This window comes from Schistocerca cancellata, chromosome 4 (genome assembly GCF_023864275.1).
Source record: "Schistocerca cancellata isolate TAMUIC-IGC-003103 chromosome 4, iqSchCanc2.1, whole genome shotgun sequence".
Lineage (NCBI taxonomy): Eukaryota > Metazoa > Arthropoda > Insecta > Orthoptera > Acrididae > Schistocerca > Schistocerca cancellata.
In genome coordinates this window covers 825135162-825162685 of record NC_064629.1, presented here as the reverse complement: position 1 = coordinate 825162685, position 27524 = coordinate 825135162, and the positions used below count along the sequence as shown (strand labels likewise).

Here is a 27524-nt window from a genome sequence, read left to right as displayed (position 1 = left end):
ACCTTTACATCTACATCTATACTACGCAAGCCACCTTGTGGTTTGCTTCCAGCAGGCCTCCATGTGGGCTAAAATCTTTCTAATTTTATCTTCATGATCTTTTCGTGAGGAATGTACACTCTTGTAATTTTAACAATAAACCACACCGTCAAGCAGAACACCTATCTTGCAATGTCTGTCAATGTAGTTGGTGGATCATCTCCATGACACTTTCATGCTTACTAAATGAACCTGTAATGAAATGTACTGCTCTTCTTAGGACCTTCTCTATTTCCTATAGTTTTCCTATCTCATACAAATCCTACAATGACAAACAATATTCAAGTACTGGTTGAACAAGTGTTCTATAAGCTAATTCCTTTATTGATGGACTAAATTTCCTGAAGATTCCTCCATTGAATCCCATTTTGGCAGATGCTTTACTTGCAATTCATTTGATGTGGCTGTTTCATTTCAGATCATCTGTATGCATTCACCTAGATATTTTATGGAAGTAACTGCATCCACTGATTGTTCTGGAGTTTTGTAATCATACAATAAATGGCCTTTTATGTAATCGTAGTAAGTTACATTTGTTCATGTCGAGGGTCAATTGCTATTCCCTACACCAAGCACTTGTCTTCTGAACATCTTTCTGCACTTCACTACAATTTTCGAGCTTCGAGACTTATCAGTACACAACAGCATCATCTGTGAAAAGCCTCCTGTAACTTCCAATGTTGAAAACTAATGGTCCTATAATACTTCCCTTGGGCACACCCAAAGTTATGTTGACCCCTGAAGACTTCTCTGAGTTCAGAATATCATGTTGTGTTCTGTTTGCTGGAAACTCTTCAATCCTATCATGCAGTTGGTCTGAAATTCTGTGCACTCATATTTTGTTCGTTAGGTGGCAGTACAAAACTGTATCAAATGCCTTCCTGAAGTCAAGGATCACGGCATCTATCAGTGCGCCTGTATCTACTGCTTTCTGGATCTCGTGGAAGAACAGAGTGAGCTAGGTTTCACATGATTTCTACTTCTGAAATTAACTGTGATTCCACTAGATGTGATTTTCGGCCACCAGAAATGTCATAAGACATGTTCCACAAATCTACAACTGACCAATGTTGGGAATACAGGTCTGTAGTTTTGTGTCAGTCTGATGACCCGTCTTGAAAACAGGAATCACCTGCGCTTTTTTCCAATCATCAGGAATACCAATAGAGCATAAAACGTGATTCATCTGAAAAGACCACCTGCCAGCACTAAGTGGAGGTTCAATTGCAGTATTGGCGTGCAAATTACAGCCTTCACTGTCAAGTAACAGCAGTCAGTATGAGTGGATGAACTAGTTGCCTGCTGCAGAGGCCCATACACACCAATGGTCACTGAACAGCCATTGGCGAGATACTGCTGGTAGCCCCTCGATTTATCTGAGTGGTCAACAGTTGCATGTTTATTCATCTATACCCATCTCTGCAGTCATCTTTCACCCCTGTAATGTATGGCCCATGGTGCATCACAGTTGCCTCGGCACCGGTTTTGTGTAGGACCATGCACAGCATACTGTAATCGCAGCAGCATGTGGACAGTTTAAAAACTTTGCCATTTCAGACATGCTTCAGCCATTGGCTGGAAAGTCAATTATCGTGCCCTTTTAGACATTAGATAAATTTCTCCATTTCCGCTTTACAACAACGACTGCACTGTTTTCCATGTCACCCTGAAATGCTTTATATACCCTCCACTGCTAGTGCTGCCACCAGCCCTCTCCAAGTGGTTATCATACGCTGATGCCGAACATAGGTGATAGTCACATTAATGTGACGGGACTGTGTGTAACACACCATACTCAAGGTTTAATATTTCACTTGCTCTAAGTCTATGAAAAGCTCTATCTGTTTTCCTCTTAAGCACAAAATGGCACAGTTCTGCCTCCCATCATCAGGCACAGCTTTAACTTGGTTGAGCTACAAGACTTTATTTGCCATTAAAAAAGCTAGGTTACAAATGGATGTCCAGCACCATAGCACCCACAATAAATGAATCTTAACAATAAGATGTGATCAGCAAGAATTTTCTATAGAAACTGATGAGAAGAAAAATTTAATATATTCTTCACTTTGCAAGAGAGTATTACAGTTGGGTGTTTTGCAAGAGATTGCGAATGGAATATGTGAATGATACAGGAATACAAATGGCAGTAGCTTACCGGTAACTGACTGACTGTTTGTGTACTTCAGCATCATAGTCCGCACGAGGAAGTCAGGGCAAACTACACTAGCCTTCACTAGACGAACAGTAACCATTCCAAACTGCTTTTCTTGTCCTTCTTCCTCTACCCAATAGTTCTCACATTTGTGCTGTAAATTAAAATCATAATACACTTACAAACAAAGGTTTTTAGTACTGAAGCTAACAGTATGTCCCTGTAGCTACCAGCATGTTACAAAATATGAAAGTGCAAAAAATCCTAAATGAATTTTAAGACGAAATTTGTTCAAGTCAAGGACAAACAGGAATAAAAAATTTCAATATAGATCAAATATAACTTTGGTGCCTTTCAGTGACACTGGGAAGTGTTAGAACATAATTTTCTGCAAACTGGGAACTCTTACACAAAGATTATCCAGAAACTACCAACACAAATCATGGAAAATAATATTAAAGTACTATATTTGTATATCAACTTGCTGTACTCCTCATGTCATGTTGTGTTACATTTCCACATAAACATCACTGATGTGTCCATACATTCTAGGAGCCAGGGTATGAAGATTGTTTTAATATTCTTCTCTTGCAAAATAATTCTGCTATCATTACATCTTGAACATCACTGCTGTCTGTGTTACACCTCACTAGGTATTTCTCCACCTTTGAAAACAAGTGAGGGTCACTTTACTCAAGTTCTGGACTGTATGACTAAATAACACAAACTTCCTATGCAAAGGACAGTATCAACAATTCCAGTGTGTCCGTGCGATGTACTTCCATTTACTGTCACACAGTAAATAACTTAATTCCAAATTAATTTACTCAAATATAAGACAAGCACGAATAGAAGAGGACTATTTTTTCCTAAGAGGCTCATTAAGAAAATTTTATTTTAACATATTCTGACTTGTAATAACAAACTGTTTTATTGAGGTAAAGCATCTGCCTACATAAGTTAACATTATACCCATTCTAAACTTATGCCATTTATTGATTGTCTACATTTTGATACTACAAGGAGAAATGAAATAATCACAATAAACATCCCCTCCCCCAACCACCCGTGGACTAGGCCTTATTGTGGTGGGGTGGCTCAGGACCCAGCGATCCAGATGACAAAGCAGTGAAGCTTACCTTGCTGCCTTGTAAGAGAAAAGGGGACGTGAACTTGTTTACAATGTGGGACGCTCAATGGTAATGAAGGTGGTGATGAAGACCATCAATATGGCAGAACTGGCGGAAGAGACATCCTGCAATATCCACTTTACACCTGACTTACAGCAAGCAGCAAAGTGGTCATTGTCTGATCAACACAGAAGCAGCTGGAATTATTCTTCTGGGACTAACACTCCACTGCTAAAAAACTGGACTTTGGTTCAAAACTTGAGATAATGAAGTAATAACGCATTGCAGGAAACCAACTTTCATCCCCGGTGATAACCAATTCACTGCTGTCAAGAACAGCACAACCAGACTATTGGCTTGTGCTGTGTCTGGACTAACACATAAACATTGGGGAGTCAGAGTCCTTTGGCAAATTTTGTCACAATACCATGACCTTCTTTGGCACACTAAACATAGATTGTTATGAACAGGAAACTTTCATTAACTAGAGCAAACCCTAAATGAACAAAAATATGACAGAAGACAACTACAAAATATTCCTCAACATGAAGAAAGACATAGCCAAATTACTCAGAAAGATCACAAAGAAATATGAAAGGTATTGATGACTTGGAAATCTAGAAAGAGTTCAAAAGAAACAACACACAAAATTTCTGTAAGAATTTCAAAACAAAGTTCATAGGATGTCAACCACCATGTCAAGAAAGAAAATGGACCACTGGCTCAAAAAAATCAAGAAAACTGCAAGGAACTAGCCAGATTTTTCAAAGAACTACTTAAATGCCCAGAACAAATAAAAAGATTCAACCCCAAGAACTTGAGGACACCAATCCAGGTTCATTCCATCAGATGATGATGAAATAGCCAGAGAGATCAAAAGACTCAAAGACAATAAAGTATCAGGGGAAAATCAAATCATAGTAGAAATTTTCATATCAGCAGGCTCAAATACTATAAAAGAATCCACCAAAACCATGCACCACATTTGGCAAACACAACAAATTCCAAAAGGCTGCAAACATGGGTTAACCCACTTTTCACACAAAAAGGAAGACAGAACAGATGTAAATAACTACAGGGGAACTTCACTAAAATCAGTTGCATACAAAATTCTATTTCAGTGTCTTCTCAATAGAGCACAGAAACAGCTTTAACCAAAAACTAGAGAATATCAGGCAAGATTCAGTACAAGCCATCTAGTTCCAGAGCAAATCTTGAACCTAATCTTTAGACGTCTGAGAATTTGTTACAAAAACTTACCCTGCACATATGTTAATTTCAAAAGCCTATGACACAGTTGACCACAAATAACTACTCCTAGAATTAAAGGTCTGAATCTAAAAGACTTGCAACCATAAAACAGACACTGATAAATACAAAGTCCAAGGTTAAATTTATGGGGGAATTATCAGATTCTTTCAAAATCAAAATGGGAGCAAGACAAGGAGATGGAATGTTTACATAACTTTTCAGCTGTGACCTTGAGAAAGTGATATAAGCATCACTAAACAGAAATCAATCCTCAAAATTGACCAACCAGTCACTTTTGGCAGAAGCAAGTTATCTACAGATTTACATGCATTTATACACAATTTTGCTACAGAAGAATGCTGAAGATTAGATGGGTAGATCACATAACTAATGAGGAGGTATTGAATAGAATTGGGAAGAAGAGGAGTTTGTGGTACAACTTGACCAGAAGAAGGGATCGGTTGGTAGCACATGTTCTGAGGCATCAAGGGATCACCAATTTAGTACTGGAGGGCAGCGTGGAGGGTAAAAATTGTAGAGGGAGACCAAGAGATGAATACACTAAGCAGATTCAGAATGATGTAGGCTGCAGTAGGTACTGGGAGATGAAGAAGCTTGCACAGGATAGAGTAGAATGGAGAGCTGCATCAAACCAGCCTCAGGACTGAAGCCCACAACAACAATACACAATTTAGCAATATTAACTTGTGACATTTCATCAGCCCATACTCAGACTCAACTCTTGAAAGAAACTGCAGAAAAAGTCTGTCTCCAGATATTTTTTGAAAAGATAGAGAACATCGCCTGCAACACAGCAATTTGTGTAGATAAAATATGGCAAAATTAAAGAAAATTCCACAAGTCAAATATCTTAGTGAAACCATTCAGGAAAATGGAATCAAAACAAAAGCAAACGAAATTAGATGCCAAGAGATAGAAACTGCTTATCGACTTACCCAAAATACGTACAACAAAAAATGTATCGCAAAGCACACAAAATCGAGACATTACAATTTGGCAATTACACCAGAGTGCCTCTATGGATCAGAAAAAATTATTACAAACGGGGCAACAGACATTGTGAAAAAGAAATGCAAAGTCTTAAGACAAATTCTAGGCCCAAAACTAATAGACCTGGCTTGCATGCCACAGTGCTCCATCTGGCTGCACATTTTCTCCACTGTCACGCCACTCTGTCTGAGCTTGAGGGGGGAGAAGATGGGGAACCTGTCAATGCACTGTTATTTAGATGGCAACACAGTCACACTGAATATGACTTCATTTCATATTTCTCAACAATATAAATCAAAAATGAAACAATGTTTCAGTATTATTTTATTATTTTTGGTGAGCTGAAGACAATACAATTTTTATCTGGTACAAACTATAAGTATACAGACAGGTGCAGACAATGTCACAGATTTTCGCACTGAGGTTGTCACACAATTATGACTTATTTAGTTTCATAGTTGAAAAAATGCCTTTCACACACATATGTTGATCAAAATATTGTAACACTTTTGCAACCTCATTATGGACGTGTGGAAACTTTATCTGGGAAAACAGTGTAGACATCCCGGGTAGTTTTAACACTAAAGGATTAGTCTTTCAAATGAGAATTACACTGCAAATCAGTTCCAGCTACACGCGCACAAGGGTACTTCCAACTGAAATGGCAAACAGTCTCAAAAACATATGTAAGATTGGCTGTGTCTTCATAACATATAGAAAACTATCCTTGTAATTCTTTCAAGGCCACAATGAATTTTTAAAACTTTGCATTTGCTTTAACACCAGTGAGATTAGAGAACTGGACTGTGTCTGTCAGAACTTGACCCAACAATAATGGGTTTATATTTATTTATTTATTTATTTAAATGAAACCACATCAAATCATAAATAACTTGTTTATCACCTTGCAATGGCCTACTGTGGGCAGTGTACAGTCAAGTACACTTAAAACACAAGGTCTCCAATACATTCCGGATGTTCTAATTTCGTTCCTACACTACTTTTTTCTTCCCAGATCAAACAATAGCAGTTTTTAAACTGAAAACTTGTTCCAGGCATGCCCATTGACTTAACCAATGTACTTTGCTGTAATTGCAACTGACAGTGGAATAATGCGTACAACTTGAGAAATTTTTCTATTCATACCACTAAGTCCTTCATGTACTCTATGCCTGCAAATTTACCACAAAGTGGTTCTTGGTATACAGAACAATGAATCCTGCCTCTTCATCACTGTAATTTTTTGCTCTTTCATTGTCAACTAAATCCTTAAATTCTTTCTGCATGGCATTGTAATATCGTTTTATTGCAAATTTGCAGTACCCATTGATTATGCAACTGTGTAATAGATGTTGAGAATTCTCATCCTTCTCTTCTGCAATTCCCGCTCATTTTTAAACAATTGTGATGATAGGTAGCTAGACTGCCTGTTTTTGTCCAAACAGCTACTGTTCTTGTGAACACTCTTTATACTATAAACAAATAGAGTCATGCTGACTGAAAACTGCCCCATGGCAATACTAAATGAAATGTTGTACTGCAGTAGGTGCTTCCAAGAGGGATTGAACAAAGTTGAGACAGGCTGAGCCTCAGCCCGCACATTGGGTTCGCGTGCAGTTTGGCAAGCCATGGCCAGCCCCATTGAAGATGAACAATACTGCCTCAGAAGCAACCAGGAAATCAAACAATACACAAATATCCATAGTGACATTAGAAGACATAGGTAAAGATTCTGTGGACACATTAAAAGAATGAACCTAGACATACTTACAAAACAAATAGCAGACTTTTTACAAAACGAATAGACAATTTTGTTAACAATAGGAGAAAAGCCAAAACAGACACAATGAAATGGCTTAGTGAAATCCGAACTGTTCTGAAATTCGCAATAATTACTCCAGAAGATGTCCAAAACTATGAGATCTTCCTGTCCAATATTCACAAATGGAGAGCTGGCCAAGAGCAAAAACCAAAGAAGACTGGAATAATAAGGTCTGAAGAGAGAAAGGAAGCCCACAGGAAGAGGATGGAAGAAATATGGGGGCAAAGGAAGGCAAATTCCCAACTCAAAGTACTATATGTAGGTATAATGAGTCTATTTGCAAATAATAATAACAATAACAATACCAAAGAGAAATCAATTGTTATCTTCACTTCCTTTTTTGTTTACTTAGCCAGTCTGTGACATTACAACAATAACATTAATAATAATAATAATAATTAATAATAATAATAATAATAATAATAATAATAACAACAATAATGTGGTATCATTATCTGGTTGCATCTAACCAATGACAGGCAAGAAAAGAGAATGTATTTCTATATATGAGCAGCAATGAAATTTATAATTTCAGTCATCATAAATACTTGGTTGTTCCTGTTGATTATATCGCAGTTTCCACAGTGGAGGTTATGGTGAGACCTAACAGCAGAGCTTAAATTGCTGTGGGTGAAACAGAAATTAATAAAATTTATAATTTTGGTTGTCATATTCTTCTGAAAATTTTGCAATTGGTGAGGTGGTTGTTAAGATGGGACCTAAGAAAACATCTCCCTTCTCTGAATACACAGCAGATTTTCCATCTATATCGATCTGAGAACATGACAATATTCCTTCACCTGTTGCTTCCAAACATGTTGTGTGCCCATTGCTCTTTTGTTGGCTGTGTAGGACCGGCATCTGACACAACCCTTTTCATTCCCGTGATATTTCACGGTGAGCACAGACAATATTGCTCTATGAAATATGTAAGTATACCACTGGCCTCTATCTAGACTTCTACCATCTCCTGCAGAAATGTATACTATTTTTGAGTATTTATCCAATTTTACAATCAGAGTTGAACTGACTACAAATGGGCTCAGGCAAATTGTAGCTTAAATGTGGTAGTGTTCATAAAAAGCCAAGGTACACTGTATATGCTCCCATGGTTGGCAGTAAAATGAAATTTGGTGTCCACTCATCACTTCCCTCGCCACATTTGTCCTAGTTCCCAGCCAAGCGTGTGTCACTGTTCCACTGTTTCCCCTCTAACCCTTCAGAATTCTTCAAAATAAATATGCATTTGATGTCAAATGTCAAAGCTTTATCTGTACATAAGATGATCCTGTATTTATTTAAAGATGAATTTGGGAAAAAACCTTGTCTTATAATCGGGTAAATACAGTAATTTTTTTTACTGTCACCTTTTGAACATTACTACTGACTGCTACATCTAGTCAGGTACCTCTTCAACTCTGAAAAAGAGTGAGAGTCACTTTATGTGAGATCTGGATTGTATGATTGGATTACACAAACTCCCTATCTATAGTGCTATATCACCAGTAGCAATGTTCTGCCAGTCACTGTCACACAGTACAAAAATTATTTACGATAGCATCCATCACTATTTGTTCCGATATGCCTTACACAGTTTTAGTAGCATTTTACAGACCAGAGCGGACACTGGCATCAGTAATATGTCCCTGAGAATGTGTGTTGAGGAGAAGTGCTCTGTAATAATTTAAAAAAAAAAGTTGCCTTGCAATCGCCTGACTTTTGCCTCTTCAAGGGTTTGGCAAGCAATCCCAATTTCATTACCTGTCATAATAATGCAGAAAATGCTCTCATTGTTAAATCACAGCACCAACTTAAACTTCACACTCAGTATGATTTGGTACAAACAAGATTATTTTAAATTTAGTTTTTGAACATAATGGTGACGCAGTTGGTGAAACTGGCACACAGTAAAAATAACAGATGCATTTCATATTCTACTGTAGGGAAATGGGGAAGGAATGGATTTTTTCCACTGCTGACTAGTATCCATTCTTTCTAGGTAATCCTAATCAAAGCAAATTTTCTTCAAGTAAGCAAGCAATTCCATCAGGCAATACCTTTCCAGCCTCCTCCTCATTACAGGCCATGACAATGACTTGAACTTTACATTCCACCACCATACGCCAAAAATCGTTAACTGTATGAGGTAGTGGACCCTGACTGGCAATGTAAGCCAGTGAGCCACTAGCACCCTTAATGAAATTTGCATTGATGTAGTCACTTCCAGGCACGCCAGCATAACCATCGAGAACAACTCGGCTTATATCAACTGAAACAGAAAGAAATTAATGGTTTTTCCCTTATCTATAATATTATAAGCATTGTACACAAGAGCCTATAAGGGTATTATTTTTGTCATGCTTCTCACTTATTAAAATATGAGCCAGCATTTACAAGCTTCCTCATCAGAAAACGATTTTGCAATGAGAAACATATTATTATCATGGAAAGGAACTAATACACAAAGATAATCAGTCAGTATTCATTTAAAACATGTGAAATAGCTGAACAGAGTGAAATACAGTTGACACCAAATCAAGTTCACACAGTCTTGCATCTCTGAAGCCCGGTATTTTTGCATGAAACCTTGTTGTGGTCCCTGTTTACATCTGTATTGTGTATATCTCATCTCAGACAGTGCAGTGAAATGGTGTCCAAATTAGAGTGGCAAAGCCCTTGTATGCACTCTTAATGCACGCAACAGTTGTCAACATCACTAATAGAAACATTTAATGGCACATCTAAGAAAATTGAAGCTACAATGGAAACCAACGTTGAAGTGCAAAATTAAATACGATAGATTATAGTAGTTGAGCACTACATGATATAAAGGCAACAATTTGCAGCAGGGATGCAGTAAACAAAAGATTGTTTTCTCACTTTTTCTCTCTCTCCCCCCCCCCCCCCCTTTCCCTTTATAAATTTTTAACAATATGAGGATGTATGTAATGGTTTCCATTCGGCTGAAAAGCTATTAGTATTGCTAATAACGGTTAATGAAAGACCTTTCTCCAGGTTTTTAACTATTTCATGTAATTTTTCACAATGAATAAATCTGTTCCAGTTGTATTTGACCAATCCTTTATTTGTATAAAATTGTACACATGACCTGGGTTTGGATATAAATCCCTTCTTCAGGCACTATAAAAAACAAGGAAAACTAAGAAGTTCACAAACTGGATTCTATGGCTTTTATGCCTTCATTTTAATTTCTTAAGCCCATGTCTAGTAATTTGCAGTTGGTTCATAAGTTGCATTAGGCTGGCAATGTGAGCTTATTTGCTTTTACATTCACGTTTTTTTCAGTTTGGCCCCATTTACCGGGTGTGGTACTAATTGACTCAGAGAACCTTTTCATGCCTCACCTGCGTGGAAAATAATAAATTTTCTGGATTTTTTACGTGACTGGTACAACTTTCTCATACACAATTAAGATATTACTTGACGATCAAATTTATATGGGCTCTTCAAATGTTAATTAATTTTATGAAGAATCTCTCTTTGTTATTTGTAGTGTCTGAAGATGGGATTTACATCCTGAAACCCAGGTCATGTGTAAGATTTCATCCAAATAAAGGATTTGTCATGTACAACTGGAGTGGATTTATTCATCACGGATAATTTTAGCAACAGTCGTAGATGTCCCGTAAAGATTATATTATTTCATATAAATTAAGTAGAAAATATAAAAAAGGACAGGTAATGAGTCACAACACATTGCTGCAGGAGGTCTTGTAATTTGTAAATATTTTTCCTCATACACGACTCAACATTTAACTAGAATAATAAATAAAACCAAATTTACTTATTGAAGACAAGAATTGCATCAATGTTATCATGTAAAGCTCACCCTGTACATTTTTCAGACAGACATGATAAAAAATTTTGTTTAAATGAATACTATGTACTCTTTTCAGTCATAAATGACATATTTTTATCAATGCATCAGTTCAGCTCTAGTGCATTGCTTCCCTTCAGATTCCTTGTTTTATGCATTTTTTATTGCCTATAAATAATCTGATAAAGTGTGTGACTCTCTCTCTTTGAGTAGAAACCCAAGTTCACAGTATGTGTGTGTCACCTCTCACATGTAAAACTGGCTAAGTGTAGCCTGCAAAAGGAGTCTGCAACCAGTAACTTTCAAGTTTCAAATGCCATGAACAATGGTCATTAGCAAATATTTGTAGTCAACTATAATCATCTGAACAGCTACACATAACATTTTTCTATTCACTATAAGTATTCAGTGCCATTATTTAATTTCAAATAATATATTTCGACACAAAAACAACAACAATATAGTAATCAATTTCACAAGCATATACCAAAACTGGGGAGGGTGACAAATATCTTTTGTTAATGGATAGTATTAATAAAGTTGAGGCATGCCTTACAAGGCAATGTTCACTGGAAAACAGATTCTCTGTTTGGCAGAGCCAAAACATTTCTTTGGTATCAATAACAACTTCCCCTCTTTGGTGTGCTCTGTTTTTGGACAGTAGGTACACGACTTGGTCCATTGCTTTTACCTGCATGCTCAAGTGGCGAAGTGAACAATCCAACATTTCAACTTGGAGGGATTCGAAGAGTGCCAGTAGTTTATGCCCTACAATGATGAAGAAATGCCCTTTGTGGAACTTTTAAAATGCCACAGTGAAATTTTAAACAAAACACAACTATGAGAACAGAAAAGCAAGAAAGCAATTGCTATGACTAAAATACGAGAGTCACTGCGTACTGAATTTGGCATATAATTAAGAAGATTTTAAAAAGAATTTGAAATATGAAAACCAGAGTACAGAAACAAGCAGTTGTGAAATGAACAGGCAACAAACCAATACATCTAAAAGAATAAGAGGAAGTATTCCTCAGTCTGTTGCATGCAGAAAACAATCCAATTCTGGCTAGTGTATCAGGTAACAAAGTATTGAACGATCAATTTTATTTTTCCATAAAGTGGCTGTGAAGATATCATTAATGAGGCAGGACTATCATCTGCAAATGTAGTTCTCAGTAACACAGAGCTAAAGTTAACCTTTGAAGAATGACTGAAGAACAGAGGTCAGTGATGTTCAGATAGCTTAATGTCTTTGTGGTGCACGAGGAGAACAACAGAAAACCACAGTTGCAAAGGAAAACCTGACACTAAAGAAAGAACAAAGACTTACACAGACCGAAGATGATTGCCCCTGTAATCGTTTTTGTAACAAAAAATAACTGATTAAAGTATTATTGGAAACAAACGATTTGTTCCTCAGCGATGAGCATGCATTCTACGAGACTGGGCAGTGCAAAGTGCTATGGAGGTCTGCAGTTGTAGTCTGGCTAAGCGGAGTTCTTTAAAATTTTTAGTTCCACAACTGTAAAGTATTTTATAACACTTTCTTCTTTGTGAAAGAAACACCATCACAAAGTTTGCCATAATGTACAGCTCCACACCATCTTGCACTGAGACACTTGCTGAAGTGGCTAAAGGAACTGTGGGCCACATCTCATTCCGTGATTCCCATTTGGCTTTATTAACTCCAAACATGGGTCACGACTCAACTGGTGGAGGGGGTGACTCACCACTGTGGCTGTGCCTTATATAACGCTGACACCTACATGTTAAATGGTATGGAACTAAGCAGTGACTCATAAAATGCAAGTTTCAACCAGTGACTCACTTTTATTGATACAATCCCAAATACTTAAGCTCATGAAGGTCAAAATTGTACTATTTAGAGTACTCACAGGGCAGTATATCCTTATAACGGTTCTTCTTGCGGTTTACTTCTTTTTGACCTTCTGAACAACAGTATTGTTCTGATGTTTTCAGAACTTCACTGAAGAGCTTCAGTTCCTGTAACAAATTTTTGGATTAGCTTTGTAGTTTGGAAGAGAGGAAAAAATTGATGTTTAGGTGAAGTTAATTCATGCAGGAACAAGAACTCATTTTCACAAATTTAGCAAACACAATGATAACAGTAGTCACTAATCTACCAAAATTTTAGAACACACTTAAATTCTTAAAGTTAATGGGAAAGGGACAATGACAAGAATGCACATGTGACTGGATAATTACTTGCACAGATTATCTTTGTCCAATAGCCCATGACGATAAGTTGGCTTTTTCAGTTGTAATCATACCAAAAAATTTAAATGTAGCTCCTTTGAGAATTATTGCATATGAAGAATAATCTTTTTTTATACATAAGATTATGTATATTTTTACACTTTGAAATCTACAATATTTCAAAGGAAATTTTTACGCAGTGTACGAGTTTCTTAATTACCTTCAGGTAAAGTAACGTGTTAACGGCTGTCTCTAACCTATCAATATTCATGAGGTTAGTAGCTGTAACCAGGAAACAGATGGTTTCCTCGACTATAGTGTATATGAGAGGATGCAGCTGAAGATCAAACACTATATACCTTTCTACTGGGAGTGCTTGTTCTGCAAGGTCTGCAGAAGAGGTCCTGTGAAGCTTCCTGGCAGATTAAAACTGTGTGCATGACTGATATTCGAACACGGGGCCTTTGCCTTTCGCGGGCAAGTGCTCTACCAACTGAGTTACCCAAGCACGACGTATTCAAATACTGAGATATGTAAACAGGCATACGGTGCTGTGAAAGGCAAAGGTCCCGAGTTCGAGTCTCGGTCCAGCACACAGTTTTAATCTGCCAGGAAGTTTCATATCAGCGCACACTCCGCTGTAGAGTGAAAATTTCATTCTAGAAACATCCCCCAGGCTGTGACTAAGCCATGTCTCCGCAATATACTTTCTTCCAGGAGTGCTAGTTCTGCAAGGTTCGCAGGAGAGCTTCTGTGAAGTTTGGAAGGTAGGAGACGAGGTACTGGCGGATTTAAAGCTGTGAAGACGGGGCGTGAGTCATGATTGGGTAGCTCAGTCGGTAGAGCACTTGCCCGCGAAAGGCAAAGGTCCCGAGTTCGAGTCTCGGTCCTGCACACAGTTTTAATCTGCCAGGAAGTTTCATATCAGCGCACACTCCGCTGTAGAGTGAAAATTTCATTCTAGCTCCTGTGAAATTTGCAAGGTAGGAGACAAGGTACTGGTGGAATTAAAGCTGTGGGGATGAGTCGTGTTTCGTATTTGGGTAACTCAGATGGCAGAGCACTTGCCTGTGAAAGGCATAGGTCCCAAGTTCAAGTCTCGATCTGGCACACAGTTTTAATCTGCCAGGAAGTTTCACGAAAACTGACAGCGGCTGGGAGAGTGGTGTGCCGACCACATGCCCCTCCATACTCACATCAGTTGGCGCCTAAGGGTTGAGGACGACACAGCAGCCGCTGTCAGTACCATTAGGCCTTCAAGGCCTGTGCAGATGGTGTTTTAAATTATTTCTCTACATTATTGTTTTTCTGGTATTAAAACTCATGTTAAGATTTCCTACTCTTTGGAGTACGGATTCAATTTCCAGTTTTTCGAAAGAAAACAGCATCCTTGATATATTTACACTCACATTCTGGAAGGCACTGAACAATGGATCGCGGAAGCTACTTTGTGCTACTGTTGATTGTTCTCTTCAGTATTTCACTTGCAAATGGAGCAAGGGGAAAAATGACAGTTTTTATGACACTGTATGACCCCTAATCTTCCTTATTTTGTTCTTTTGGTCCTTATACAAGATGAACATACTTGCATCTTTCTTTCCATTTGTTTGGGACTACTGACAATATGCAAAATTCACAATAAATGCAAACTACAGAAGGGTCCAATGCCACAAAGTACTCTCTGTAACATCAAAATAGTATTTTGTAAGGGCCCGGTATGTTATTCATTTTCAACTGGTTCAGTTCATTTTCAACATCAGGGATGTTAGACCATCTTGATCTACCTCCCTCATAGTAAAGGCGACATTGTAGCACTCACAATTCTGAGAAGAGAAGGGTATTGCCTGAGCATCCTCTGCTCGTTTCCGATGGAGGAAGGCGGGTTGACAGTGGGAAGAGTTCGAGATTTTCGCAAAATGGCTGCCCAGGGTGTTGGAGATAGCAATAGGATCCACAATGACATAGTCTCCTACTGTCAGGAGGGAAATTGAGGAATGGATCTTAGTCCCAGAGAGCCATCAGAAGTTGGCCCACACAAGAGGAATGTGTGGAACTGTTAAAGGAACTAGTGAATGAAATCCAGCTAGCTGTTTTGCTATCCAGAAGAACGTGGCAACACTGTGCATGCATCTGTTAATAATGAATGCAGTTTGCCATTGTAGGATGACGTTTAAAAATGCGGATAGCATTGCATCACAACATGCCTCAGTTCACCAAGGGACCAGGACACAGCATGGTAGAGAGGAATGGAACATTCTGTGGCAGTAAGGATAACCTTTGTAAGATATTCCACCTAGTCATCAAAACTGGGGAAATGTTGTTCTTCAAAGGTTGCCAGGGAGGTATGAAGCCTCCAGTCGGCCGTAGTAAGCTGCCACCTGGGTGGGCACAGAGGTGGGATAGGAGTCAGCAAATGGATAGCACATGGGAAATGTCGCTTGTGTATGTGTCAGAGAGAGCGGACCACTCGAGACAACGGGCAAGCTGGCCAATGCAGAAGGATAGGAATGTAGGTGCTCCTGTGTTAAGGCAGAAGAGGTTAAGTTGATTAAAAATATTAGCAAAGAGGACACCTCTCGGAGAGGTTCTGGGAGAACCCCAAAGGGTATGGTGGGCATTAAAATCACCGAGCAGCAGAAAAGGGCGAGGTAGCTGCCCAATAAGCAGGAGGAAGTCTGCCCTAGTGACATTGTATGATGGAGGGATGTAAATGGTACAAAGGGAAAATGTCAAGTGAGGAAGGAAGAGGTGAACTGCAACAGCTTGAAGACAGGTAGTCAGGGAGATGGGCTGACAATGAATGTCATCCTGTATGAGCAGCATGACTTCCCCATTAGATGGAATGCTAACCTCGGGGGAATGTCAAAATGGACCAGGAAGAAACGTGAGAGCTCAAAGCAGTCATGAGGACGCAATTTTGTTTCCTGAAGGCAGAGAAAAAGTGGATGCTGCGATTCTAAGAGCAGCCATAAATCCTCTTTGTTGGATCGAAGGCCACGACCATTGCATTGGAGGGCAGTCATGATGAAGAAAAAATGAAGGGGCACCACATCGGCAGCTGCCGAGTGCCAGCCTTCAAAGACTCGCTGCTACAGGGCACAGAGGCAGGAGGATCCTGCTCCATAAGGTCTACAGAAGCATCGGCATTCTTCTGCTGTAGGCCTGCAGAGTCCAGGGCAGAAAAACGGTTTGCAGTGCGCACCAGTGACACAGAGGTTGGCTGGGCGAGGGCATAACATGACAGCACCATCGAAGAAGATCTTTGAACTGGCGAAGGAGAAGACCGTTTGCCTTTGCTTGGCATCTTCAAATCTTTCCAGCTGGCAGAGGAAGACTCAGGTGTTGGTTGGCTGGAGGGACGTATGAAGTCTTCAAGGGAGTATTCCTCCTGTCCTTTCCAGCCTGCCAGATGTGTAGCTGGTGACTCTGCCCCATGGGGTGAGAGCTTGGTGGCTTGTAGCACAGCTGAAGGAGACAGGGAGGCTATCCATGATGCTGGGCAATTTCACTTTTAGAATATATGGTCTTACTGATAACTTCATAATCTTCTTTGGTCTTTGACAGAAGATCCACTGGATCAAAAGTGAGAAAGAGTGAAACTCAAATGCCGAAGCGGAGGAAAGATACAAAAAGGTGAATGAAGGATGAAAAAAGGAACAGTGGAGAGTATTCCAATACTGACTACCGAAAATGCAGAATACATTTCTAAAAACAGCCCAGACATGTTCACCAAGGCATGGGAAAAAAAAACCAGCAAGAGCATAGACATGCAGCGTGGAAGGGTAAAGATGCTGCAAAGGCTGGGGCCTCGTGGTAGCCAAGCACGAACCCACCAAAGAGCAGCAAGCCCCCTGGGGGGACGTAAATGACTTGGTGGACCGGGTGTGCAGCAATCTGTGGTTGTTTGCTAATGATGCCGTGGTGTACGGTAAGGTGTTGAATCTGAGTGACTGTAGGAAGATACAAGATGACTTAGACAAAATTTCCAGTTGGTGTGATAAATGGCAGCTACCCCTAAACGTGAAAAAATGTAAGTTAATGTGGATGAATAGGAAGAACAAACCTGAAACGTTTGGATACAGTATTACTAGTGTCCTGTTTGACACAGTCAAGTTGTTTAAATATCTCAGCATAATGTTGCAAAGTGATATGAGGTGGAATTAGCATCTGAAAACTGTGGTAGGGAAGGCAAATGGTCAGCTTCTGTTTACTGGGAGAATTTTAGTAAACAGTTCACCTGTAATGGAGACTGTATATAGGACACTGGTGCGACCTATCCTTGAGTACTGCTTGAGTGTTTGGAATCTGTACCAGGTTGAATAGAAGGAAGACATCAAAGCAATTCAGAGGCGGGCTACTAGATTTGTTACTGGTAGGTTCGAACAACATGAGAATGTTATGGAGATGCTTCGGGAACTCAAATGGAGGGAAGGCAATGTTCTTTTTGAGAAACACTATCAAAAAATTTACAGCAACGACATTTGGAGCTGACTGACAAATGATTCTACTGCTGTCAACCTACATCTCACATAAGGACCACAAAGATAAGATACGAGAAATTAGGGCTCATACAGAGGTGTACAGACAGTCAGTTTCATCTTGCTCTATTTGCGAGTGGAACAGGAGGGGAAAGACCAATGGTAGTACAGGGTACCATGCACCACACGGTGGCTTGCGGAGCATCAATGTAGCTGTAGAAGAATTGGGGAGTCGGTGCTTCAGAGATGGACAAGCAACACTATGATACACAGGTGAATTCTGAACAACGAGGAACTTGCATGCCTGACACACCATGAGGAGCTGCCGCCAGATGGTGAGTGGCAGTTCCCCAGTCTCAGCACAGAGACTGGGTAAGGGCTGGTCCTATAACCACCAGTCTAATTCCCCCTTGGTGATAGTGGCAGTAATCTTCTGATCCATATACTGGGCACCCATAGTCTAGCTGCAATCACACGAAAGCTCTATAAAACTGGAGCAGACGTGCCCTGTCTGTTCCCTAAGACATGTGGCTAAGGCAGTTTAAGATGTTCAGTGCCTTCTGGGTTCTGACTTCTAGGTCTTTCAGGTGTGGTAATCATGAGAGTTTTGAGTCATATGAAAAAAAAAAAGTCAGACACATTAAAAATACAATGAGACAATTAAAATACACTCTCACACACAGACTCTTATATGCAGAAAACTGAAATCCTGTGCAGCCCACTCCTCTAACCTCTGCCTTGTAAGTTGCAAGTGATGAGTCACTGTTCTAACGCTGGAGGAGGAATGGAAAACTGCATGATCATCCACAAATAAGGAACACTGCACAGGACTCCTTACTGTAGAAGGTCATACTTAAAATACTGCCTGAGGAACACCATTCTCCTGCACAAAACTAACTCGGGACCTAAAAAACCATTTAGATAGGAAGGATCGTGTGAAAATGAGGAAGTGGTCATGAAAGCCCCATTCGTGGAGCTCCCCTAGAATACTGTGTCTCCAAATAGTGTCACATGCCTTGCTGATGTCAAAGACTACTCCAATACAGTGATGGTTACGTAAGAAAGACTGCTGTATAGCCAACTCCAGCAGGGTCAGGACGTCAACAGTGAATCAAAATCTCTTGAATCCACACTGAGAGTGGCTAAGGTGCTGCCTGACCTCTGACCTTCACACTAAATGACTGTTAACCATTTGTTCCAAGGTCTTCCCTACACTGCTCATTAAGGCGATGCTCTAGTAACTACTGGGATAAGTTTGGTTCTTTCCTGGTTTGAAGAGAGGTATCAACATTGCCTCTCTCGGTGAATTGGGAAAGTGACATGTCTGCTGTATAAAATTAAACAGGAAAAAAGGATTTCCTTTCAGACTCACTGAGAAAGGCCAGTTGTAAGACTCATCACAATTGTTGCATCTGAAGTTGCACAGTTGCGGCAGAATGCTGGAGCCTGGCTGGTACTGGCAGTAGTCATTGCAAAATGCTCTGCAATCACCTGAGCGATGTCTCCAGGTGTTGTCTGGAGACACACCTTTTACAGCACTGCTGCTACTGGTAAACAACTCTGTTTACTGGAAATCCTCCTGGTGGCTTCCCATACTTTGGTAGAACAAGTAAAATGGTTGATAGAATCCAGGAACACTTGCAATGCCATTTTCTTGCCCCCCTTAATAATGTATCAAACCTTGGCTCTCACGACTCAAAAAGCTGTGAGGTTGTCTCATGTTGGGTGGCATTTAAACCGTCATAGTACTGCACATCTGACCAGATTGCTGAGCAGCACTCATTGGTCCACCAAGGTTGCCTCCTAAGATGATCTGATGACTTTGGGATGGATAAGGCAGCAGTATGGTGGACTGCTCGTGTCATGATGTTCACCCATTCCTGGACACTGCCTTGGTTTTCAAACACAGCCAGCAGGGTGAACAGCATCCAGTTAGCTCTACTGATTGTCTATTTTTGTGGCTTCCTTTCAGGTAATGCTCCACACAGTATGTGGATCCACAGTGGAAAATGGTCACTGGAACGAAAGGCATTTGCTTCCCACTGAACACAGTCTGCAAGGGCTGGAGAGCTAAAAGAGAGGTCAATGGCATAGTATGACCCATTAGCAGCTCCTGAGACATGAGGTTCTCCAAAACTTGACCCCTAGGGCAAGTTGAGTTCGAGCCCCATAACACATCATGGACATTGAAGTTTCACAGTAGGAGAAATGGGCAGGGCTGTTTGTCTAGATGGCCTTTGAGAGCCTCAGAGTCTATTGCATCCTGTGGAGGTAAATACGGTGAGCAGATAGTAATCCTCTGACTCACAGGAACTTCAATGGCTACTGACTGTAGGTCAGTAACCAAGAAAAGTTAGGCAATCCTTGCAATGGAGGGCATAGTCCCATAGCAGCGGGGGCATCAGTGGCTTTAAAATGTGCTTCTTGTAAACACAAGCACAGGGGGTAAGCCTGGGCTAGGAGTTCCCATTCGTCCACATGCGTCCTGAACCCATTCATATTCCACTGCAGTATGGGAGCCATTGATTAGGGGTTTGGACCTTCACCCTGACTCTCCAATGGGGTGGGGAACCTGCAATGGGTGGAAGTTCAGTCATGGGGCAATACAGTTGCCCTGGGCAGACTTCACTTTCCATTGTCCCCAAAGGAGACTGATTACAACCACCAGATTGAACAACGTCGACATAGTCTGATGGTTTGCTACTTGTTTTGGCCCGCTGTTGATGCTTCCCATTTGCTTTATTTCATTGGACAGGCTTGGCAGAAACTATTGCAGAAACGGTAGATACAGTGATGAACTGTTTACTATACTCTGTCTTTGGGGGGCCATGGGTTCTGAAGTACCTGCAACTTTGCAAATGCACCAGCAAACACAGGTGTTAGTGAAAACACTTGCAACGTCCATTTACGTATAAGCATCAGCTGTCAGAAGAGGCTTCTTAAGGGCTGAAATGAAAGGTGTAGTGAATGTGGGAGGCTGCATGGCCTTTTATAGATCTTTTTGGGCTCACTATATGGGATACACCTCATAGTTTTCAGCTTCTGTATCTTTTGTTCTTCAAGGAAGATACTGCTGCCCCTACTCCAGAGAGGGTGACTCCTAGTGCAACTGACACTTTGGGGCAGATGAACAATCAACTCCTTTGTGAGTGGCCTTACCCCATTTGTCACAAGTGGAAAGAGTAGTGGGGGACATAAAACCACATGCTTATGCAAAGGAAACCTGCCTTCACATGCTCTGGAAGTTTTGTGCTGTTAAAAGTAATTATACATCAGTCTGACTTGGCCAGGTCGCTGTCCACCCATTTTATTGTATTTTGCACAGCTTCCTGAGCTGACTCAGTTTTTAATTCCTCTTTGGGAATATCTACCAATCACTGCTAGACACAACACCTTTGTTGTAGTTCAAGATGTGGAGCTCCAGAGGAGTTTAGTTTTCCAGAGGTTTGTTGCTTGTTGGGAACTAGCAGTTTCAAGCAATAGTGTTTGACTGTGTAAGCGTTTCACAGGCTTTAAGGTGCCAGCAATGCCCTCTTAACCTTTTTGGATGCAGAAAGACACCATTTCTTAAAACTGCCTTCTTTTCTCTTAACTATTAAAAACACAGTCTAACTAGCAGTATGCATTCTGTTACAAGAAACAAAAGTAGTGGAGTTAATTTCTGTGTAAGGAGGACTGGCTACATGAGCCATCTTGTTAGATTGGCTGTTGCTACTCACCAATGGTACACCCATTCCATTGGGAGTTGAAGAGTTTAAGTTTGTGGGTTTTTTTCAGTCCCAACTAAGGGCCTACCCAGACAGAGCCCTGCAAGCTTGAGTATGCCTTATGCAACTGAAGTGCGGCAGTTTCTCTAAGAGTTTGCCTGCTAATGACTGTTCACCTCACCAGTCGTGCATCTCATTGGCACACAACACACCTTGAGACTGGGGACTTTTTTACAAAAGCTTTTACCATCCTGACAATTTGGTTGGTCAAGCCATGAGCCCGATTTCCTGTAGCACACAATGTTCCACTGCTGCACCATACAGTGGTCACAAAACAATGTCCATAGCTTAAGCGACAGATGAGTGGCAGACCCAGCTCAGGAATCCCAGGCTTGCCAAGCCATACTCAGCAAACGAATGATGAGCTCGTGCGGGCTGTTATATGAAGAAAGAAAGAGACAAACAAGTCCACTTTTTAAGGTTATCTCAAGTACTTTCTATGTACATGGCAACAGAGTTTTGCTAAGTCAAAGATGAAATAAAAACTGCTTGTAGATTGAAATTATAGCAGAGATCCTGTGCTGGCGTGAATACGGATTAGTTGAAGTAACACTGATGTAACATTAAAATGTAGGTGGATAACAAACACTGTGTATCACCTTACAAATGATTAATTATTACACCAGATAATATTCAAAGTCAAGAAAGCTCAGGATATAGCTTTCAAGTCAAAGAATGTAAAGGAAACAACAAACAATTATGATGCATAAAAAAAGACATTAATTAGGTGCAGTCACCTGGCCATATGGTGCCCACCATGAAATGATGAGTAATAATAATAAATACTCAGAATCATATCCATTTAGTCCTAACAACAAGCTCCTAATAAAAGGCAGCTTGCCAGTGCCTCCTTCTGACCAGTAAATCATGTGCCAGGCATGTATCTGTTGCATGTGGAATATTTTGATGCTCATTTAGTATAGGGTTTCTGTGGTGTGTGTGTGTGTGTGTGTGTGTGTGTGTGTGTGTGTGTGTGTGTGTGTGTTTGTTTTTACCGAAATGAAAGGAAGCTCGAGGAGATAATCTACATGCCTGCAATTGTACCAATCAGCAGGAAACCAAGGTTAATGTCCGCATGTGATGAGCAGACCATAATTACAAAGCAACGGAAGCCACTGGTATAATAATCTGGTACCAAAGCATAAACGTGATTTACTGACCTAAATCTGCAAAGTACAACATACAAGTTTATTAACTGTTTAAATTTTTTTTACGAAAGTTTTGGAATTAACTTCAGACAAAAATCTTACAGGTCAAGAATCAGGAAATGTGTATACTGCATTACGTACAGATGCTCTGGCTATTGGTGATGTATAACTATTGTGACTTCCTTCTAGTATTAGTTTGTCTACTGAAATCATTTACAGGTTCCCCAATCCTGAGGTCTAAGTAATTTACTCTATTTTAGGTTCCATAAACAGCTCTAAGACAAAAGAGTTATAGAGTATTATATCTCTAATCACCTCAGATCCCACTCCTCATTCTGCCTGTGTCAGATGCTATTTTATGTTAACTGTGTAAATAGCAGGCAGCGAGATATTAAGGGAATAATTTGCTTTATTCTATCAGTTGATGTATATGATCAATTTTAGACTGAAATTAAGTGTCTATTAATACATTTATTGAAATCTATGGCACTGATGATACATATATTGTGGCGAAAAATGTGAAACTTGTGCATTTACAGTGAATGTAGAGTAAAACACGTTACTTTCAGATCAAACACAACTGTGAGTGCCCAAATTTAAAAACAAATAGAATGATAAACATGTCTTGTCTTTCCTGGCATATGGTGATTCTGAAATGTTCTCAGATATTTAGCCAGGTGCCACCATGCAAACAGTGTGTTATTTCGACATTTCCAGGCAGTTCTAATGGCTGATCGTCTTCTGTTAGAAAGCATACTTATCTGTACTCTGAAAAGCACTAAATTCTGCCCCAATGCTGATGACCCTACCCATGCCTGATTTTTATCAGTATGGTTGAAAAAGGTGCCCTTGTTGTTTCACAGAACGCAGCGGAGAAAATGTGGCATGAAACATACTATAAACTCACAAGGGTCATTCCACCGAAGCCAAATGTCTCCAAGGAGATGAAGAATGTGCTGAAACACCTCATAGAAGATACTGAGACAGTCACCACAAAAAAAGGAAATTCTACAGTCTTGCTACCACTTCAAGAATGCAAGAAAAATGTACAGCCTATTAGAGGATAATGCCTATAAGAAAGTAGATGATCCAGCCAACTGTGTGTAGAGGAAGCCAACATAACTTCTCTAGAACATTATACATGAAAAGAGTGAAAAGACTTCATCCACAAGTGGCTGCAGCTCCGAAACATTAAGCATTACCTGAAGTCCTAAAGAAGGGATTCCACTCCATACCATCGTAAGCAACACTGGCACACCAATGGTATCACCAGTGGTATCCAACGTGTTCATGGAGGCATTTGAAGAAGCAGCTCGTAAGTCAGCAATCCAAATACCCTCATGTTTTTTTCCCAATGCACAGATGATATGAGACACATTCAGAAAGTAAGTGTACTGTGATCATAACAGGTTGTGGTTTTGTGTTTTTTGAGGATTGCCTAGATTGTATGGTAGAAGGGATCCCGTGGCCAGAAAGAAGCATTGCAGGAACACAATAGTACATAAACTCATGTTGCAGTAACCAGTAGCATGAAAGATGCCAATATGAAATCCTGCCAAGTGTGAGCCATGTGCCACGATACACTTCCTACTCACAAAAGGAATGACATCTACTGAAATTTATTTATTTATTTTTTTTTTTTTTTGCAAATCAAAACAGTTTATGGTGAAGGTGTAATTAATAGAATGAGTGTGTTTAAGTGGTATAGGGTGTTTAGTGGGGTCAGAACAAATGTACACGATGAACAGACAAGTGGAAGACCTTCAATTTTGATCGATGAGTTGATGTAAAAAATCGAAGAAACTGTTCGTGAAGATCACCAATTTACAGTGTATAAAATTTCTGCAGTGTTTCCGCAGCTCACCAAAACTTTCTTATACAAGACACTGACAGACATTCTGGGATATCAGAAACTGTGTACACAAGATGGGTCCCAAAAGAGGTGGTAGCAGCACAAGAAAAATCAGATCAATAGCGCCCGTGAGTTTCCTGAGCAACTTGAATTGAAACGTGAGAATTTTCTGAGCTCTACTGTGACTGAAGATGAAACATGGGTGGTTTACTGCACATCTGAGACAAGAAGACGGTTGTCGCAGTGTCGTCACACCAATTCACTATCTGCCAAAAATCAAAATCACAATTTCAGGCAAAAAAATCACGGCCTCAGTGTTTTGGAAGTGAAAAGGCGTAATTTTGGTCAAATTTCTGTCTCAGGAGGAGACAATCAATGCACAACAATATTGTGAGAACCTAAAAAAACTGAAAAGGGACATTCGAAACAAAAGGAGAGGAATGCTGATGGGGCAAGTGTGCTTCTTGGTTGACAATGCCCAATTTCACACCTCAGTCACCAAGGTGCTTTTGGACTCATTTGATTGGGATGTTCTGTACTAACCCCTGTATTCCTATGACTTGGCACCTTCAGATTATCATCTTTCCACCTCCCTGAAGCCATACATGTCTGGGATTAAATTTTCAAATGAGGTCCTGAAAAGGGGGAGGAGCTGGCAGGAGAGTTCTTCGAGGAAGACATAAAGAAGCTTGTGCCACAGCTCACCACATGTAGTGAGCAGGGTGGTGATTATGTAGAAAAATAGTCAACATGTGTTTCAACAATACCCTCTAATTTTTTTCAAATACACTTTTTCCAAATAAATATAAAAATCTAGACACTTATTTTCTGAACATGCCTTCGTAATCTGGCAACAAGGCTTTTTACAACACCTGAACTTGATGTACGAAAACATCAGATTCATGAACAGAACCAACTTCTGTTTCTGGGAGTGCGAGTCAACCGTAGACCAGATGGGAAACTGAGACAGCGTTTACAGCAAACAAACACATACAGATTTGTACCTGCATATCTCCTCCTTTCATGTGCCCTCACAACGAGAAGGCAGCCTGAGCACACTAGTGTACTGAGCTTACAAAATCTCTAATCAATAGAGTTTGGCAGTAGAATTGCAGAACCGCTAGGCAGTTTTCTCAGAGGAACAGTTACAACCACCTTCAGAGCCAATGAGTCTTTAAACTGAAGAAAGCTAGGCTAAAACTTTCAGAGGAAGAAGAGCAACAAGTTGTGACAGCATTTATATCTAACACAGTAACACATGTAGCACATCAGTGGAAATTAGAAGGATACTCTTGGAATGTAACATTAAGTGTGTATTTTGCTCACTGTCCAAGACAATATCCTCAGGAGGATCTATTAAGGATGACTTAGGACTCCCAAAACCACGAGTCTAACACAATCATTGCTAGTGAAGGAAACATACATAGGTCAGACTATCTGAATGGTATAGGAATGATGTGCTAAACATATGCATCACACTGCCAACAAAGGCAACTGTCAAAAAGCACTGCAAAGGACAAAGCAGCATTATGACAGCAGCAAGCTGTTAAAACAGACCAACACCTTACGGGATTCTATTTTAAAAGAAGCGATAGAGATCTAGCTACATGATGAACTGATCAATAAAGGCAGCAGTTTGCAACAAAGTAAGGCTTGGAACTCAGCCGTGGGCTCAAAGCACACTGACAATATGTGGATAGATCCACTTGTGTCATGCTAAATGAAAAGCTGAGACCATAGCATATGGATGGCCATCACATCAGCAGCACTCCATCACCAGCAGCAGTGGCACAAAGACTGAGGACTGCGGCTCATGCCCCACCTCATTACTTTTCCCTCCCTCCTTGCCAGCGTAACAATTCACAGGTACCATGGGCTCAAGATCAACAGTTGGAGAGAGAGAGAGAGAGAGAGAGAGAGAGAGAGAGAGCAGGTATCTAAGACAACATTCAATGGAAGACAGTCTGTAATCAGGACTGCTGAAAGTGGCAATAAGCCAGCTTTTCATAATATTACACCATTTGTATAACATCACCCAGATGAATACCCGAGGACATTTCAAAACATGCTTAAAAAGTTTATGTGAAGGCAAATGAGATTGTTAACTAAGAAGCAAAAATCACGTTGAACACAGAACACCACTTACTGCATCACAAAATACGAATGGGATCAACCACCAAAGGTACAAAGCATACTAATCTGTTTATTTATTAAAGGTATATCTGCTACACTCACAACTGTACTGAGCATTTACATTGATTCAGTCTTCCACAATTACCAAACTGTAACCCATGAGACGGTGTAAAATTATCATCATTCCTTTTGCACTGACTAACTGTACAAACACAAAATAATAATGTTTAAAAATGGGGGACTCTACAATAAAATACACAAATTATTATTGAACCATGATATCCTCACTCTCATTTTAACTAAAAATTTAAAAAAATCATGCAAAATAAATTTTATTTGTGCAAGTACTCTGTTACCTGCCACCTTGTTTAAAATTATGATCCATTATATGTAGCTCATAAATTTATTCACATAAGGAAATAAAATCACACAGCCTTTTGGTTTTTATTTTCAGCCTATATTATACTGTGAAATGTTAAGGCTAAGATAAATATTATTTCATGCCAGTGGTTACATGATAGATTGATAATGCTGGTCACGGAGCACTTTTTCCAATGGCAGGGCTTTCACCTCCGAGTTGTACCAGTTAAATAGGGGTCGAGGAACTTTCTTACAGCTGACCTCTCTGGTCTCAGGGTATCATCATTTCCACGAATCACACGTATAAGGTGAGGCACCTATTTCGC

General features: G+C 39.9%; 1 protein-coding gene across 1 annotated transcript in view; it reads right to left on the bottom strand.

Annotated features, from left to right (window-relative positions):
- LOC126184862 (uncharacterized) overlaps positions 1-27524 on the bottom strand; it is a 130566-nt gene that overhangs the window by 91284 nt on the left and 11758 nt on the right. The window contains exons 2-4 of the mRNA XM_049927477.1: positions 13139-13247; positions 9463-9674; positions 2195-2345 (exon numbers count right to left, since the gene is read on the bottom strand). Coding sequence (XP_049783434.1) covers positions 2195-2345; positions 9463-9674; positions 13139-13247 — 472 coding nt within the window. The remainder of the gene's footprint in view (positions 1-2194; positions 2346-9462; positions 9675-13138; positions 13248-27524) is intronic.